The following is a 19830-nucleotide window of genomic DNA, read 5'->3' as shown; positions in this document are numbered from 1 at the left end:
AAAATTCAAGTAAACAATTTCAATGGATTTTAAAAAATATTGCAAACGAGGAAAGAGTTTATGAAGGAGTATTCAGCATTCCTTTTAATCGACGATTTTTATCCAATCCAAAGCCAGCATACCCACTTCCTGTTTTGTTCGCGCCTGCTCTTTACTTTGTTGTGACTTGATTTGTCAATGAAATTTTTGCATGTTATTCGTTTAAATACTAGTGTTCAGTAAAATGAACAGAAGAAGCAGGTACAAATTTCTTATTTAATACTGTCCATATTTATTTCATGTAAACATAATTTGAAACGTGTCAACTAATACTACTAATAATAGCAGCACTTCCAACTTAACAGTCAGCAGGCTCACTCAATATTAAGGCACATGATGCACTAGTTAATTTGTAAACACGGCCCCTCCAGGTACGGGGAATAGCGGGGTCTTTGACTTTTGGTCCAGCCAAGCCCAGGTAAAACCCTGGTTCCCTTGGGGCAACTGAGGTAAATCCCCGCCAAAAGCCCCTGCACCCCAGGTACCCTAGGTAAGGCCCGTTCCCCACTATATTTGGCGTGAATATAAAACCACCGCATTATTGGCATTTCGGGCATTGACGGAGTCTAGTGAGTGAGTGATCCTGCACCAACTAACACCTTGCGAGCCAAAACCTCCATGGTTATAAAGCTGGAAACTGTACGGAACAATTCCAAACTTTGAATGGACTAATCCATATTATTTTGAATTTCTGTGTACATTGTCTGGAGTCCTGATTGTCTGGAGTCCTGAGTACTGAAAAAACGTAAAAAGACCGTGTACCAAGTACCAAAAACAGGTGTGGTCAGCCCCTGACATTGCACATGCAGGAGACAATAGTGTTTTATTACTAATAATATCAGACATGCCACAAAGTGTTTTGGTTTGCTGTTTGGCATTTTTTTTTTGAATTCTGTTTAAAATAATGATTGGAAAGCCTTAATAATAATAGTTCAATAGCTGAGATAAAGCACTGTTGTGAAAATTACAGATAATAATATTGTCATTGGGACATATATCAGGTATGAAGGTTCTCTGTCAGATTGGCACAAATGACATGCATCATCAATTAAATCTGATACATTGTATCAGTCTTTCCAAAATTATAAAAATTCCGGTTGACGGGCACTTTGGAAGTTTTTGCCTGTCCGAAAAAATATATGCAGTATACAAAAAGAGTAAAAAAGTGAATGTCAACTGGTTTTAATGGTTTCCTGATTTCATTCACATAAACATTAAACGGACATGTCGTTTAGTTAAAATAAACACACTGCGTGTCGCAAGAAATATTTAAACACCGCCACCATTAAGGTGCTTTCCGGTTTCTGGTATTCCGATAATTCCACCAACTCCCGCCATTTTGACTGGAGACGAAGAATATTGAGTGCTGACGATTTTGATTGTACCTTGTTGCAAATCAAGAACCAATCAAAACGTTTGTAATAAAAATGCCGTTACTGATAATTGTATTTACTCGTTTATCCCTGGCAATCAACATCATAATTGCACATCGGAAATGGCCGTATTTTGGCGACTTGTGAAGTCAATATCAGTATGGGATTGACTTAAACTACTGCTAAGGCAAATAATTAGCGAAAAGTTTTTAGAGACATTTCGCCTTTAGTAACCGGTTTTAAATTAAGCGCAAGCACCTTCATCATTGTCAGACAATAATACTGATTGTTGTTGTATTTTCAGCTGTGCAACTGTGGCCTTCTATTATTTTTTTTCAATTGCATTACTAAGACAAGTTCAATGTTGATGACTTTGAAAACGAGATTGGAACAAGAATATTCAAACAAATCATGCATTGTTTAAGTTATCTGTAAGGTAGCAGTGAGTGTGCGTGCTGCTCCTAACAATTTGCAATACTTGTATTTGTGCCTTTTTGAGAACCCAGTGCGCACTAAAAAAGAACCATTTTTCTCCTTGCAGCAGATCTGGAAATTCTGCTTTATTTCAGCAGTCGTGTTTAGAGTCTTAAATATCAATACTGAGTATGCTTTACACAAAAAACCATCAACCAAATGGTAGGCAGAGTTGAGAGCAAAGAAACGACTTAACAGAAATCAGTATCTGCTACAGCATAGCACTGTATACACCCCCTGGTGTGTATTTTAGTCAATAAATGATCCATTGAATATGTGGCCTCAATACATGTATATCAATTCACAACTTTCTGCAGGTCTTCAGCAACCGAATCATGTGTGCTAAACCCCAATTGGGCTGATTTAATGTGTTAAGGTTGGCAATTGATCGTAAGGTAGTTATTGTTCGGAGTCACAGTATTGTAAAAAAATAGATCCCTGCCCATGTATTAGGGCATCCTATGATCTATCCTTAACTTGTTCTTTCACTGAAATTGAAGCAAATTATCAACTCTTGTTTTAAAGATGCTCAGCTTTGGTTCCTCTTCTATGTTAGAAAAGTTTTAATAATTCACTCCATGTTTTGACAGATCACATGAGAGGGCAACAAATCTGCGCCCGCGACCTGTCACAGCTACAGTTACGAAGCCCAGTTGGATGCGCCCTGAGGCTATTGTTGGACCAAGGTCAAGATCGCTAGAATCCAGGGGTTCAACCGCTTCACTGACATCAGTACTTGATCATGACAGCTATATTAGTCTCAGGTACATTTTAAATCATACTACCACAGACAAAAATATTTTTTTAATTTTGATAATTATTCAAACAGACCCTTCTAAATTTGAAGAATAAAACATTTTGTTAAAATCTGGAAATCATGTAAAATGATTTAAATTGAGTATGAAACAAATTCTATGGAAGACCCCCAAACCCCCCTTGTGACAGGGGTGGACCCGTCCATACCCACCTCTGTTTGCCCCTACCCGACTCATGTTATTGTAGCTTGCCCTTTTCAAAATTCCACCCTGCCCTTTTCAAATCCTGGCTGGAGCACTGACAGTAGTAGTAGTATTCAAACTTAATAAAAAATACCCAAAATGCTGTTTCAAGGCTTTGGGAATGTCCTTCACCCAATTGCTTGTAAACCCAAGAATTTCACTATAAATCCCTTGTGGTGTTAGAGCTCCCTCTGAATTCAGAGCTCCTGATAAGGTTTTGGGCCTGCATTCAAATGGCTATGTTACATTCTTTGAAACTTAATTGATTAAAACCATGTTCATTGATATGGATGTTATTTGGTAAGAAGGACATTTCAACTAAATCCAACACGTTCAAAGGTTCAAAAGCAGTTTCGTTTTTCATCATATTTAATGTGAATATATATATATATATTCAATCATCAAAATTAGACCTTTGGATGTACAAGCCCTGCTATATTACAAACATGTAAATTCAGAAGACATTTTACTAGTGCAGGACTTGCCGCTTGTGTTAATTTCGACCACTGCATATTTATACAATTATTTGCATGTCATGTATTATCAACTTATGTTCAATGCAACTTTAACTGCCACACCCAGTAGTATTAAGAAATTTGTCAATCCTGGAAGTTTTTCTATAAATTGTGGTAGTTTATGTAGACCTCTCTAAGACTATGAATGCTTCAACCTTTGTCCAACTGTTTATGTTAAAAATTAAATAACTTGCAACAATAAATTACCAACAACAATATATTCAAATAATTCTTTTAACCTATTGAAAATATGGTTATGAAGTAAGACTGACATCAGTTATTGTTATTTTGAAATTCTAAACCTTCACTTGTGAAGTTTTCTCCAAAATTATGGAAGTTTACATATGTATGGATCCAAGGACCCAACTTGGACGTTTTTCCAAGTTTTAAGGAGTAATTAATACAGTTACAAACTTTCTTTTATGGAAGCCTTGCTGTAAGTTGTCTCTACTGGTATTTTGATAAATATTGTTAGCGGGTTCATCAGAACCCACCATTATATCAACATGTTGCCTGGTACCTTATATGTAAACCCCATTATTTACGGAAATAATCAATTACAGTGAAGATGACGAAGATTTTCCCAACGAGATACGTGAACTGCCGAGGAGGGGTCATCAGTCGGGCAAGGAAAATAGGCAACCGGCCATGAAAAACCAAAAGGAGATCCATAATAACACCTTCACCACACAGAAAAAAGTCGGGAAGAAAAAGATCATAAGGTTTGCTCACATGCTGATCCCATGTTATTTTAAAATAATTTTTAAGGTATTTGCTTGTTGCTTAAAGGAATCTGACCCACAGATATATTAGTCCTTGTACAGCTCTATTAATTTTTATTGAATTTTGATACATGCTCATTCCATCATGTCATTTTAGTATCATGCTTGTTGATAACTATTATGCAAAATAAATGACCCAATGGGAACTCTCCGACGATAATATGTGAAATAAATGACCCAATGGGAACTCTCCGACGATAATATTTGAAATAAATGACCCAATGGGAACTCTCCGAGGATAATATGTGAAATAAATGACCCAATGGGAACTCTCCAACGATAATATGTAAAATAAATGACCCAATGGGAACTCTCCGACGATTGAAACCCCCTTACACTTTATTTCAATTTTTCAGAAAAGTCTTTATACGCATATAATTCGGCAACATAGAGAAATCCCTGGAATGTCAATACTGAATTATATATCTTTCTTTCCTCTATTACAGAAAGTATGTTGAATCCTCATACACAGATGATACTACTGAGACAGAATCACCAGAGCCTGGCCTTTCCCCTTGGGAGCAATGGCTTATACAGAAAGTCAAGGAAGATCGGCAAAAACTCCGAGAGGAGAGACAGAAAGTTCGGGAGGAAAAGCAGAAAAAACGAGAGGAAGCAATGGTGAAACAAAAGAAACTGGAGCATGCAGAGAAGGTGAGACAAGAATGGGTGGACAAGAAGAACTTTGAGGAGAAATTAAAGACACGTGTAGAGAAACAGCGCACGAAAACGGAGAAGATGATACTGGAGGAACAAAAAAAGTTGGAGCGGGTAAAAGCAGAGAGGAAGTTTAACGACTGGAAAGAAGAAAAGCGGTTGGAAGAGAGGAGGAAAAAGAAGGAGGAGAAGGTAATATGATTAATTTTACGATGCAAAATTTCCAAGACAAAACAACAAGGCTTTCCAGCAAAGTACAAGGTCCCCCACCAACAACAAATTTTCCCACTAGCAACAATGTTTTACTACAAATAACAAGGTTTTCACACTTACTACAAGATTTTCCTACAAACAAGTTTTTTTATCTGATATTAAGGTTTTCACTCTTAACAACAATTTATTTTAACAATCATGAGGGTTTTCCCACAAACAACAAGTTCTCGTACGCACAACAAGGTTTTCCAATTGAGAACAAGGTTTTCGTAATAAGAACAAGGTTTTCGTAATAAAAACAAGGTTTTCCGATAATGACACGGGTTTACCTCTAACAGAATCACAGCAAGGGTTTTCCTAGTAATTTTCAGCTATGGTCCATTGGCCCTCATGATTAACAAATAAGGGGTCTGTGGAAATAATACAGGGATTTAATTAATTGAAGCTTATCTTTAGTGTCAAAGGATGCACAGTTACAGTGTGGGAGACAAAATGGGAGTCCTTGGCTAAGAAATTGTGTAAGAGGCTGAGTTATTTTTTGTGGCAATAAAATCCTTGAAACCAGCAGCCAAAAAATCAAAGTTCTATAACTTGTTAAAATGCACAAGGATCTAAGCTAAACGGGAAAAACAACAAGAAAATAAGGGCTATGTTATTAGACAGAGTAATTTTTACCTACATATACGTGTTGAAAAATGTTTAAAAATCATCTAGGGTGAACAACTAGGACGGACCACTGTGGGTATGGTTCAGAACAATTTTTTTTCCTCCATAAACATATATCCTGCTGTAGCATCAGTTTCTACATTAACCCCTTGTCTTAATGTAATTTAACTTGTGTATTTATTATTTATTGTGTACTTTTAGTTGAAAGAACAAGAAGAAGAGAAGTTAAGGAAAGATCAGAGGATAGCAGCCCAGCAGAAGTTTGAGGAATGGTGTAAAAGAGCGGACGCAAAGTCAAAGCCACTGCCCAATAGTTTTGGATACACTGATGGCAAATTGACAGGTGAGTGAATGATGGTTTTCCGCTTGTGAGGTTCTTGAAGCCTTGGTGTCATCGGTGGCGAATTATGAAAATATCAATATGGAAATTTGTACACATGACCATATGCGTAGCAAGGCTCATAAATTTGTCATAAGGCCACAACAAATTGATCATTTGTTCGTCGGATTTGCCGCACCTAAAATTGGAAAAACGAAAAAAAAAAAAAAAAAACTTTTTTTTTGCGCCCGCACTTACTATTTGGCCGCGCATATTATTTATTTTTTTTACTTCTGAATTTCCTCTATTATCTGAAGTTTTTTTACTTAAAATTTGAACCTGCAGCGTCGATTTCGCCTTTTTTGAAGGTATTTCCATGCTTTACATTCTCCGCGAGCAAACTTTTCTCGTAACCGCAAAACAGCCGATATTTGTTGACAGTCTTTTTTGTCGGGAATATTTTGCAGGACGCACCATTGTTATCTATTTCCGGTATTAATTTGCAGGATACTTTCAGTTTTCGTACACATATAAAAATACACATTTTTAATTGAAAATCAGTGTCATAGTCAATGGATTATAGTCTTCAGTAAACAACAACAGTTTCACAGCGTCGAAGGCAATAATTATTTATGTGTGTTTTAAGTAATTCATTGTTTTGTACTCAAAATTTAGTGTTAAATAATAACTTAATCAGATTTTGAGTGCAAAACTTATATTAAAATACACGGACACTCGACTTACAACAAATGAACATGTTTTCGTGAGTTATTTTTTAAATTCTAAAATGCATTTCTCAGTTTTATACTCGTAATTGTTAAAAATAGAAGGACTTGTAAATGTTTCAGAAACAGTCTGTATTTATGCACCATTCAATTGTAACCATGCCCCCCCCCCCCCGGGGTTGGCTGGACCGAAAGTCAAAGTCCCCTCTATTCCCCGGACCTTGGGGGTCGTGGTTACAATTGACTAGTGCATTACACATACATGTACAGTATAAAAATAACATCAGTAAAATCAGAAAATAAAACCTTTTATAAGTAAAATGACTGTTTTAATTTTCTCAATTCTTTGTTCTTATCCACTTGTTAAAGGCGAGGTCTTGAAAGGGAAACATCTTTATTCCACCACCTGCTCTAATATAATGACCGGTGCCACATTTGCAGATTTGTTTAATACTGCTTCAATTGTGTTGTCCCGCAATTTAATCAGCAGTGTCTTAAGTAATAGTAAAGCACTGGATCTTATTGCCATTTGTTATATATTGAGACAGATTTTCATGTGATACAATCAAAACCTTTTCATTTATATTTAAACTAAGAACCTATGTTTGCAATTAAAAAGCATTTCTTGACATATTGCATGATAAATTTAGTAAGAAATAAACTTTTTAATTTTTATTTTATTTTTCGCCTTGCGCTCGCCTCTGAATTGCCTTAAATTTAAAAAAAAAGTATTTTAATTTTTTTTTTCGCTCGCTCGCTCCTACGTTTTTTGGGCAAAATCCGTAGAACAAATGATCAATTTGTTGTGGCCTAATAGATAATTATTGAGTTAAACCTAACAAACTAGGCAGTGCTCTTACAAATTAATGCCAGTTTGTTGGTCTACTTAGAATAACTACTACATGACAGTTTACTTTCAATTATATATTCTATAGAATAATATTATAAAATATTTTAACTAAAAGACAATGTTCATGAAACTGTGTCAGTAGACTAGAATTCCTTTGGAAAGAAATTAAGAATGTCTTGGTTTGATCCACTCTATTCAAAAGCAAGGTCTCTGTCTTCATTTGTAGGTTAAATTTCAATCATCCTATGGCTTACCAGTATGCCGTATGAAAACCTGAATATTCGGGCAGCATTGGCTTCTGCGATGTTGTCACACTTTTATTTCTAGTCAACTTATTTTCAACGACTTATTGTGGTTTCAAAATTTGGTATGCATGTAAATCATGGTCAGTATATGAGTGGTCAATAGGTCATCTTAGAGAAAATTGATGCTAAAAGCCAAAATTGGGTTGCAGTCTCTCAAAATCATTTAATTTGTTTGTTGAAATAATGTTACAATGATTTGGGAAGATAATTCTTTAATAAGTGAAGAGCTGGTTTACTCCCTTAGTACTTGGATAAGAACCTAGCAAGTTGACAATGATCACAAAACATTGGATATTTTAAAAGTTGGTTTTATTGATCAAAATAAAATAGATCTATAACCTGTTAAAATAGTAAAATGCAGTATCTAAAAAGTAGAATAAGTATATTGCGTAGAGAAAAAATATCATATTATGATAACTCTAAAATCATTTTTGTAAAAAACACACACATAGTTCTAAATGCAGAGTACAAATACTATGTATAAATGTATAATATTTAAAAATAAAGTATTGCCAATATATTTACATTTTATCTTGCAAATGTTTCTTGTTAATAATAAAAGATTTTTGCTTTTAAACATCACATAATTAATACATACAAACATGTAGGATTATATTATACATAAACATGAAACCCATAGATCTACAAATTGGAAATGAAGATAAAGCAATATTATTACAAGCATATGCTAATTCACACATAAAAGACAAAAACCCATTGAAAAAATAAATTTGATTCAGTAGTATTAATATTTGGAAGTCTTTAGGTATTAATAAGTGCTGTTCTTTTCCCTATAATTGGAGTTGTGGAAAAATTCTGCTTCAACTATTCCATTTGCTGCTGCCCTGCTTCCTGTTGTGTTTCTTGACCCTCTTCCTGTTCCTGTCCATTTCCCGGCTGAGAATCTTGATCTACTTCCTGTTGGCTGGTTCCTCCTTGTGATTCTTCACCCATTTCTTGTTGGCCGGTTTCCTGCTGGGTACCAGTGTAAAGAGAGGGCAGGGAACCTTTCAGTGCTTGCACATCCTCTGGATTATCCCTGTAGAATGCGGGTGTGTGTTTTTTCTGGAATTGAAAAGTTGAATTTGAAATTTGTTTTCTGGTCTGCTCCTTTATAATGGGCTTTTACACAACCAATATCTATGTCATATTTTTTTATTTAATATTAAAGACAGTGTAGTGGTTTTGACATTCGACATAAGTTTTGGGGGTTTTAAATTGAAATCATACAATAATTGTTCATGAAAAAAACACGTAAAATTAAAGCTAACATTGCATTAGATGATAGCTAGTAAGAAACTCACAGCATCTTGTGCCAGTGCATCAGCGCCATGTTTCTGCAGAAGTTCTGCCATCTCTTGTGAGACAGCTGTAGCGTAATGTAGGGGGGTCCTCTCCAGCTGCAAAATGACATTAGAACTGTTAAGACTTTCTTAATTTAGATTACCTTTCAATAGCTGTGAAAAAGCCAATATTTAAATTTGCATTTATGATATAGAATGTAAGCAGATGAATACCTTAGAAGTCTTGACAATGTTTCATAAAAAGTACAGTTGTTATCTATTTTACTGAACCAAACCATTTACTGGGGTAAGTTATCCAGAGAATGACTGCTAACCTGAAGATGTTTAAAGTGAGATTGAATTGTTAAGAACACAGTGGCATTACGTTTTTCCTCAATAGTCTCTATAATTGGTAGTACTTACGTTATCTTTACACTTCAATGTCACAGGAAAGTTTGATGCCAGGTGTTCTACGGCTTCCTTGTGGCCAACAAGCACTGCTAAATGGAGGGGTGATCTCCCTTGGACATCTTTGGCACCTGCGAGTTTCTTGCGCTCTAGAGCCTGGTTTAAGTCTCGAAGTCCTTCTGTCTGCACAGCTTTAAACACAGCTGAGATTCGTTCCTAAATGAATGAATTATCTTGAAATATACACATTTGTTATGGATTTGTTATAATTTCATGTGTATCATTTGAACGGATTTATTTCTATGATTTTGCTGAGTGTTTCTTTATCCCAGTTTCACTTATTGTATTTAAAGATAACCACTGTAAACAGATCAAACTGCATTAAGACTTGGGTCAGAATTAAAATCAATTTTGTTTTCATATTGGAATTAACACTAAGACCAAAACCAATATGGTTCCTTAATTTACTCATGAAATGAATTTTATGACTGAAAATAATTGTTGTACTTAAGGCCATGTCTAAAAATGCCCCTTTTTTATAATCGTCACCCTAGTGCAATAACTTGATAACTGCAATGCATAAAGAAAGAGACGCAGATATGTAGTCATTGAATTAAGGTGACAATATACATGTATTAAACCAATCAGCTATGCAGAGCTTATGTTAAACATTGTATGATTTCAGTCTTGCCAGCTTAAGTTGAAACCTATATCTTATCTTACCTGTAATTCAGATAGTTCTTTAAGGAATGTTTGTGTATCTTCTGGCAGTGTATTTGTCTGTTCTTTGAGGCGATCAAGGACGACGTCAAACTTGTCATAGCCAGCAAGGAGAAGGTCTTGAAGAGTGTCCAATTCTTCCATTTCCACAAGTTTCTGGACATATTTGTCTGGAAGAAAAAGGAATAGTTTGCAGCCAATGGGTTATTTGGATATTTTCTTACATTTGATTGAGTAGTTGAATCTTAATATATAGAGCACTTGGAAACACAGCCTGCAACTAGTACATTCTACCTCTCAACCTTATCAAATCTATTCCAGCATCATGTGAGGAAAACCTTCTTACCAATTGCTTCTACATTCTCTTTAACTCCACTCTCCTCCGCAATATCTCTTGCAGTCTTATTATTCTCGTCCCTTTCACCTGGACTGTAACCCATGCTCAGAAGCGTTGTAAGGTCTGCCGCCTGCTGGCTTGCCAGTTTGTGGAGCTCTGTCTGTCCATGTTCATCTTTGTGGGATCGTTCCTTGGGCGTCTCGTCTTCTTCTTTGTCCTCCATCACTGTTTCCAAGCCAGGTTGTTGGCTCAAGGCTGCCTCTTTTGCCCTGGAGAATTGAAATAACAGTTTGGTTGATGAGATATTGGTTGCTGCATGCCATTATGCCATAATCAAGATATGTGATTGGTTGCTGCTTGCATTTATGTAATTATTAATCGCTTTATTGATCTATTTGGTCAGCATTGTGACTTACTTCCTCTGTAGTTCCTCCTGCTCCTTCCTCCGTCTTTCTTCCTCGGCGGCTTCACGCTGCCTCCGTTCCTCCTCCTGGAGGCGATGTAACTCTGCCCTCCGTTTATCGCGTGATTCTCTTTCCTGTTTCTTAGCCTCCTCTTCTTCACGGATCTGGGAGAGGATCGCCTTTTGCTGGAAATTGATAATATTGATTTATAAATCGATTGTGCGTTGATATACATGATGATGGACATTGTTATTGCCATCAGACTACTTTGCCCCTTGCTTCAGAAAATCAAGGTCATTTATGTTCAAAATGCATTATAAACTTGATGGTCACAATTGTTGGCCTATTATGGTGATATTTTACAGTGTACATTTTGTATTTAATGAAATGTTATGTGTGTAGAAGGATTGGTGCTCTCTTATAGAGATAAGATGACAGTTTTGGGTTGAAAATACAGTTTTGAAATATCCTCATCAAGGCAATGTAGAACATGCGAAAGACATACCCTCTTGTTATGGTTGGCATTTTCCTGGTATTTGTACAGAAAGTGAGCCAGGTATTCGATAGGATCCCATGGGCGTTGTTCAGCAATCTGAGCCAGGGCGATAGTCAGGGCATGGCCGAGGTGTTCAGAGACATATTTGCCATCGACAGTGGTGGGTGGGGGATTTTGGCGAACGTCTGGAGAGATGTACATCTGGACAGGCTTGTTTGGGTCAACAGGTGGCATCTGGGGTTTCTTGGCGGGTGGCGGGGTTGCAGACTTTGGGGGTGTACTTGGCTTCTCATCTGAAAGCAATGTAATTTCGGTTGTAATTCCATTCTTTAAATTACATCTTTGAGCAAACACAACAAGCAAAATTTGCTGATTATTGACATTCATTCTTTCAATGCTGCATTGTTTTGTTTTTTGCTAAAGTTATAAGCTTACCATCACCCTCAGCTGTTTGCGTGGCATCTTCTTCCTGAGTCTGTGCTTGTTTCTTCCTTTGACATGTTAGCACTGGTTTAGCCAGTTTCTTCTGCAGTTTTTCAGCAGTTTTCTCCCCTGGAAGAAGGTCAGGGTTCTCATTGATTTCTTTGGGCGTCTTTTGGTTCTGAAGAAAGACATTAACAGAAGGTCAACAATAAACTCTTTTCAGTAAAATAATTAAAAATATAATCACCTGCTGAAAACCTGACTCCCTTTTTTTAAAAGTGAACCAAGATTGGTGCTCTTGTTCACTGTTCATTTGAGATTATAAACTACTGTGAACATATTAATATAATGTTTAAAAATAGTACATGTAGAAGATTTGGCATAAATATTTGAAGAAATATAATTAGTTTACAAATCAGAAAGATTAACATTTCTGAAGATATGAAAAAGTACAAATTGGATATAGACAGATATTTCTCAATAAAATGTAAGTGGACACAACTTTGTCTTGTTATAACTCACAATGTCTTGAGCATCATCTTCGGCCCCAGCATTAACAAGAACTTCATACAGGTGACCTCCGTCTCTCCTGCCTGCTGCGTAATGTAGGGCAGTACGTCCCATCTGGAATAAAAAGTAGTTGAGACATCTGAGCGCTGGGAAAGTAGGTTACTGTGGAAGACGGAATTTCAATATTGAGCAGGATTTTTTATATTTTTGACAAACTATCCTGTAATTAATTAATGTGATCAGTTTTTTAAATTTTGATTCTTAAAAAAATAGACCAACATCAAGGTTTATGGCGAGAAAAATGCTTCAAACTCAGTTCCCAATGTTTATACATACAGAGTCAGTAGCTTTCAAAGACTCAGCAAAGGTTTTAGCGATGTTTTCCACAATATCACCGAGGCCAAGAATGACTGCCTCGTGCAAGGGAGGTAACCCAGTCCTGTCAGCAGCGCACACAAGCTTTCCATCCTCCATAAGTTCCTTGACTCGATCCCATTGGCTCTCCCTGACAGCCTTGTGAAGGTCTTCAACCTGACCCTACAGAGTAGAATTAGAATTGTTGATTATTATATACCATATCTATGGGGAAATGGTGAAACTTCAATTCATTTGGGACTGTTAATTATGCTCCCAAAGGACCTAGTCTTTCAGCTACATCAATTCTTCTGAAGTTCACAGTTTAATTCCATTTGTAGAAGTGTTCCTGAAACTTCACTCCTAATAGCCAAAGGTTTAACTTACAATTGTACTCCAGACTTGAAAACTGATTCAAAAAGAAGCTTTTATTGCCAGTATGACATATTGAAATTTATAGGTAACCTATGATGTAAGGAATTACCGTAATTAATCTAAAGACTAATTATGAATATAAAATATTCGAACTGTGTGTGATGACACAAAATTTGATCATACTGTATAGATGCTAAAGTATCAAGTCAGGTATCAGTTATAACACTTACCACTGTTTGTTTGACTGTTGAGTTGAATTCTTTCTTTTCTTCATCATCGTCATCATCATCATCGTCGTCATCTAACCAGAGATCAAGCCAGCCTCGCAGCAGCATCTCTTCTCGCTCTTTCTTCTTTAAACCTAAATGAAGGTTTTCAAAGGTTTATTAAAGTAAAATTATGTGCATATATGTTAGAGGGACCAAAAAAGGATGACACTTGCAAATTGATTATTGCAAAAAAATCACCCTTTATAATTGAGTGCTCTGAAAACAGAAAAGTGAAATTCACCATTTTTATGGGTTACATTTCTGTTCTTTATATTTAGAATTAAGAAAAATCAATCCAAGAAATCATTCAATTAAAACAAGATCTTCCATGTAGCAAATGTTTGGTAGTTTATCTTCTGTGAACATTTCTTTGCACAACAAACTCAGTAATAACATTCATACCCTTGATCTTCCGTTTAACGGCCTCTTTAAACACACTCTCCCCTTCTTCTGGAAAATCTTCATCATCAAACATGTTTTCTACAGCAGTGTTTCCATCTTCATCTTTAGTCGTGATATCGACCTTGTCCATCAGTGCCTTTATAACCTAGTATTTGAACATAAGACTAATTTGACAAATTGAAACTCAATATATCAATCATCTCACCATACCTTGACTGATCGGTATGCATCTCCCCTCAACATGGATGGAGGTTGGCAGTGTTTGTAATTCGGCATTGAGGTCAACAAGCCAGATGGGGCTGTTTTCCAAATTTGTGCCCTGTTCATTATGGGAGATTTTTTTTCATATTTAAGATTACACAATTTATTTAAAAAAATAAAAAAATAAATACAAAATATTTTCCACCCACCTGTATGGATTTGAGAGTTCGCACAGCAACATGAAGGAAAGTCTCGCCTCGTTCATTGCGGGCGCTAACATCAAACCCTTCCTCGGGCTCTTCAAGTTGTTTTAAGGCTTCACTCTCATCACACCCAACAAGGGCCTGGTATAACTTGCTGTTCTCCATGGCAACCTGTTTTTCAAAAACGGATTTATTCTAAAAGTATTTCAGTGTTTCTCTTTGGTTGTTTATTGAAATGTTTCAGCTGAATGATCAGGGCACATCTCATGGCCCCAAATTTTGGAAGACACTTTAGTCCTTCAAGGACATAATTATTGCACACAATTTGTATATAGGATTAAATTGTGTAATGTTCTTCTTTTGGGTTGTTTAAAGGAAAAAAAAATTAAAGGTTTAATTGCTATAAAAAACCCTGTTGTTTTGTAAATCAAGTTTAAGCAAGAAAGTTAGATCAATAAAATAAGATAAACAATTACACAATTATGTCAATAAGACTGTTCTAATATCTTAAGATATTTTGAGACCTCAGGGTACAGTTTGCTAAAATCCTCCACGAAAACCTGTTTTTTCATGTAAGAAAAATATTGTTCAATATTATAATTACTTAATGTCGCCCCAACCTTTTGGCAGGCATTATAAATATAAAATAATACCAACAATTTAAGGACCTCATTTTGTAACCCCCAACCCCTCCGCTGTGAGTATGACTGTACATTCAATTTTCTGTTTTCCATTGCATTTTGTTTCATAATAAAGATACATGTTACAACGATTCATTTTGTTTCAACAATTGTTTCTGCATGACAGCCAGTACATACATTAGTACCCATGCGTATATGGCTTTTAATAACAATAAATGCAATTTGCCTGAAAGAAAACGACAACCTTACATTAACCATACATAAAAGTCAATTGTTAAACACAGGAATAGCATTTTATTGGCTTTTGCAGATTTGATTTTGAGATTACAACACTGCAATTCTGTCAATTTAAAAATTTCACCAAATCAAATCAATCAGCTATTGATTTTAATTGCTTTATAGCAGCATTTGCAAATCATAACAGAAGCCCAAAAACATGATGGAACATGACAGTAGAAAACCTTCATGTCCTCTTTCGAATGTATTTAGTAAATTTGCATTCAATTTGGTATTTGAACCATCAAATTGCTTTTTTTGTAGTCTATTTAGGTATTATATAACTCTTGATTATATTTAGTTGCGATAAGTCATTGTTTTAAGTTATGATTAAATGCAATTTGTCACATTCTGTGACAAGTTCAATAATTTAATCTCCTAATCTGGTTAATCTCTTTAAAGTTAAACCAGTTAATCTCTTAAACAGATATAAATATGTCACTCAGGACAAATATAAAACAATGAACATACCTCTGAAGATCAAGTTTCCTTTAAATAATTGATATTTAAAACAATAACTACTGTCAACGATCAGAAAGCTCTCTTACAGAAGCAGATATTGACGGTTGACTTTCCCAGTTGCTAGGGAGTTATTTATATTAGTTACGGTCGGCCATTATTCAGTAGGCAATTGAAATAGAGAGAAATGAAGCATGACTCTAGCTTGGTGGATATTGAGGATCAAATATTTATCTTAATCATTAAGTTTACACTGTCATTTTGAAAGGACGTGTCAGATTACAAAGTGTTATATCGGAAAAACGGGTTTTTCATTCACAAGCCATGATAATGAAATTTGGATCTAAATTTTAGTGCAATTATGATTTAAATGAAATTGCTGTGCAGCTCGGCAGATGTGTTGTAAGTATAAAAATGCCAGTTTTGTGCGAAGAAGTTAATTTGATTTAGATTTAAAGTGCTGAATGTTAAATTCTTTTAGGTTGAAGTGTTTAACTTTTAGCAAAATGTTTAGAAATAAAGTTAATGAATTTGAGAACTCATTTAATGTATTTATCCAAAATATATTTCAAACATTATGATTTTTTTTGAGAAAAAAAGTCATGGGAATGGAATAAAAAGTGCTCTGAGGCTATGCTTAAAAAGACATTTGTTTGTGGTTACTCGACCAACTCAGTAAAATTGGCCCAATTAAAAAAATGGCCACCTGCAGTGTCAATATTTTCCAGTTATTTTCTACAGTCATATGGTAATAAATAGCTAAAAAAAGATTGAACAAAAAATCCTTATTTATTTATCTACCCTCTTACAAAATTGTGGGTACAGGGTAAACCCCGAACAAACAGTTTTTTCATTGTGGCCACAAATCAGGGACTTTTTGAAATCTATCAATCAAAATAATCTTTGTGAAATAAAAGTTATATTTATCACGTTAAACTTATTGCGTTCTCATGTCTTACCTTTTTTTATGCACAATGTTTTATGGTTGTTTTGAATTATGAGTTACAGTTCTGAATGTTTTTTTTTCCAAAAGAAGAAGTACATGCATGTGTTTTCTCTCATAAATTTTGTCAATAAAGCTGAGTCACATTTTTAGTGTGAGAAATGAATTAAGGAATTGAGGGCGGACGGGGGCTTGCTTTCAATGGTACTACATAAGAAATTCAGATTTTGACGATTGTCTTCCTATAGCTTATACAATGGAATATATAGCACCTCAAATTTAAATGAAACTATAGCCTGTTTATGAATACGTACTTAATATTTTAGAAGAGGGATTTTATTGAAGAGAGATTTTATTGAAGAAAGAATTTTTGCAAAAAGACTGTGATAGCAATAATTTAAATAAGTTTGTAATTTAAACATGTTATCTAGTGTTGTTTTGAACTTAATTTAGTGCGAATAAAGAGGATAATTGTTTCGGTGTAAGATCGCAATATATTTTACTGATTGTCAGCATCAAAGGTTATATTTCTTGAAATGCAAAGCTAGGATTGAAATATTAACTTTTGGTGTTCACGGGGTGAAATTTATTGTGATTGGACATGGAAGTAAACTTTTTTTCATTAAATTATTATTATATTAAAAGGATAGAAAATGACAGTTTAATAATTGTAGTCTTTTAGAAAAGCTCGCCAAATTGTTTACAAACATTATGTCAATTCGGAAATGGCGTCAGTGAAATTGTGTTCCAGCCGTTGGCATGCAGACGATTGGTATGGAAGTAGAGTGGGCTTAAATATCAAAATAGTGAAGATAATATCACAATGATACTTTTTTAAACAGTGAAATATCAATTCTATTTCACCGATAAATCTCTATGAATGTGGAATGCATTAAATAAATATATGTCAAAGGTTGCTTTATTTTGTTTTAGATTCATGAGTATATACACTTATAACAATCCCTTTATTATTTCAGGCTACCACGACACCTGTGCGTACCCTGTACCCTCATTCTACAACCCGATGCCATGGCAACCAATACACATTCCCCGTCCCGCATCCGAAAAGAGGACCAAGCGACGAGGAAAACCAAAACCTAAATACGCCTGGAATCCAGAAAAATATCGATGAAGATTGGCATTTATTACAATATGAATAAAATATTTTTGAAAGCTTATAGATATGAAATTGTGGAATTTTATTCAAGTTTTGTTTGAATTTTATTCAAGTTTTGTTTCTGAACTTGTTCTCATAAATACATATTAATTAACTAATCTGAAATAATATGAAGACAGATTTAGTTGGATAGTAATTAAGTAGATTTCTAGTTCCTTATTTTTAGTAAAATTGATGGTTGATTCAATAAAAAAAGCAAAAATTGAATGGCAATTTGTTTATTAGCACTGATGAAATTTGGGACATTTCATGCTTGAACGATGGTTGTTAAAAATCATAACATTTAAAAAAAAATACCTTACTTAGTTACATAAATACAGGTAGATTTCAGTTGTTGCCAAGTTTATTGCAAATTTAGATTTTTGTTATTAATTGTTTCGATAAGCTTATTGCATTTACAATGTAAGTAAACATGCTTTCAAAAGATTTTGTAATTTATTACAGACTTTAGTGTAACATGTTTTTTTAAATACTTGCTCAGTAAACATGCTTTTTAAAAAAGACGGTGTAATTCTATCAAGGCATTGATACATGTAATTTGTAGCATTGTATTGTAATTTCTGTTTGCATTTTGTTTTGTGTCTTTATTAAATCTGCACTTTCACAGAAGAAGTTTTGACAACTTTTTTTATTGTTTGTCTTGGCATGAGCCAATTTTTACCTTAATGTCTGAAAACAAGTGATACAAAATTGCTCAGACAAAAGATCAGATTGCAGGTTTTCATATTATTGTTCAAAAATTGATGTTTACTGCAAAGAAATAATCATTTTTTTTAAAGCATAAGTATGGCTTTTAGCCTTTAAACATTAATTTTTAAAGTGTCTGCATCTTTATTTTTGGGATTTTTAAGAAAAAAATATAATTGTGAAGGTATTATTTATTTAAAAAACTTGCTCAGTAAAGTTGCTATTGAGTGGTATGTAGATGTTAAATGTTAATTAATGACCAAATGGAAATTTGGCTGGTGCTTTTGGTCCACAGATTTCTTAGTGATTAAAAAAGAATCCATCCAGTGATCCCAATGGCGGAGACATCATCATGAACACTAAAAAAGGTTAAAATCTAGGACATTATGAAAATTGAAATTGAGTTTTGTAATGATTATAATGATTATAATAATCATGCTATTTTGTCTAAACCTAGAACCTAGAATTTTCATGAATAGTTTTCCAACTATATACTGATAAAGTGTTTGAGGATTTATAATGTAAAACTAACATTAGTTTCTTGACTTTTTCTGTATGCAAATGTTTAATTTTAGTTTTGGATGACTGTATAACTTTTGTAAAAGCAAGTTTTATTTTTAAAATTTTGCTAGTTCTAGATCTATTATTTTACATTGACGTTTTAGTGTATGTCAGCGTAGTAGCATAGTAGTATTATTATTTACCACATTTTAAGAAATCTCATATTATGCATTTGTTGGGTATCTATAGGGATGGTCATTTTGGTAGCTATTTCAAACTTTTTGTGATCTTATTTTTATTTATTTGTCTGTGATAAGATACTAAGAGAATAAAACATAAAAAAGTGGAACTCTTCATTCTTCTACACAAAGAATATCTTAAACACTGTTATTATAGTGTATACATTCATCTTAATCCAAAAATTATACTATCAGAGTATTACCATTTTTAGCTCTACTGGCCAAAGGCCAGAAGAGCTTTATAATGCGATGGTAATTCGTATGTAGTATGTGCATACGTGCGTCTGTAAACAATTTCTTGTGAACACGATACAGTCTTCAGTTTTAATTGTATCTCAATGAAACTTGTACAGTATCTAGATATCCATTAGAGCTCGGTTCCTTTCGAAAACCAGCCAGATCTGCCTATGCATGCCTAGATTATGGCCCTTGATAGTATAAAAAATGCTATTGTGTAAACAAACAATTGGTTGTGAGCACGATACAGTCTTCATTTTTGATTGTATCTCGATGAAACTTGTACAGTTTCTAGATATCCAGCTCGGTTCCTTTCGAAAACCAGCCAGATCTGCCCATGCATGCCTGGATTATGGGTCTTGAAAGTAT

The 19830-nt window shown here is 34.5% G+C and overlaps 2 protein-coding genes across 2 annotated transcripts; one reads left to right on the top strand and one right to left on the bottom strand.

Moving 5' to 3' along the window:
- Positions 1-139: 139 nt before the first annotated feature.
- LOC128238550 (coiled-coil domain-containing protein 34-like) lies at positions 140-19330 on the top strand. Its single transcript, XM_052954595.1, has 6 exons — positions 140-240; positions 2477-2650; positions 3963-4121; positions 4628-5030; positions 5919-6060; positions 17598-19330. The coding sequence occupies exons 1-6, from the start codon at positions 224-226 to the stop codon at positions 17750-17752; spliced, it is 1050 nt and encodes a 349-aa protein (XP_052810555.1). The 5' UTR covers positions 140-223; the 3' UTR covers positions 17753-19330.
- Positions 8201-16074, bottom strand: LOC128238544 (caldesmon-like). The gene is made up of 14 exons (XM_052954581.1): positions 15690-16074; positions 14308-14472; positions 13898-14042; positions 13457-13587; positions 12834-13034; positions 12510-12611; positions 12000-12165; positions 11574-11857; positions 11081-11253; positions 10674-10933; positions 10331-10497; positions 9623-9823; positions 9221-9316; positions 8201-8981 (listed from the first exon to the last, which is right to left on the bottom strand). Exons 2-14 carry the CDS (start codon positions 14464-14466, stop codon positions 8742-8744), a joined length of 2325 nt encoding a protein of 774 aa, XP_052810541.1. The 5' UTR covers positions 14467-14472; positions 15690-16074; the 3' UTR covers positions 8201-8741.
- Positions 19331-19830: the final 500 nt, after the last annotated feature.

The sequence above is a fragment of the Mya arenaria genome, chromosome 1 (genome assembly GCF_026914265.1).
Source record: "Mya arenaria isolate MELC-2E11 chromosome 1, ASM2691426v1".
NCBI classification, from domain to species: domain Eukaryota; kingdom Metazoa; phylum Mollusca; class Bivalvia; order Myida; family Myidae; genus Mya; species Mya arenaria.
This window is presented reverse-complemented; position numbering and strand designations above follow the sequence as displayed.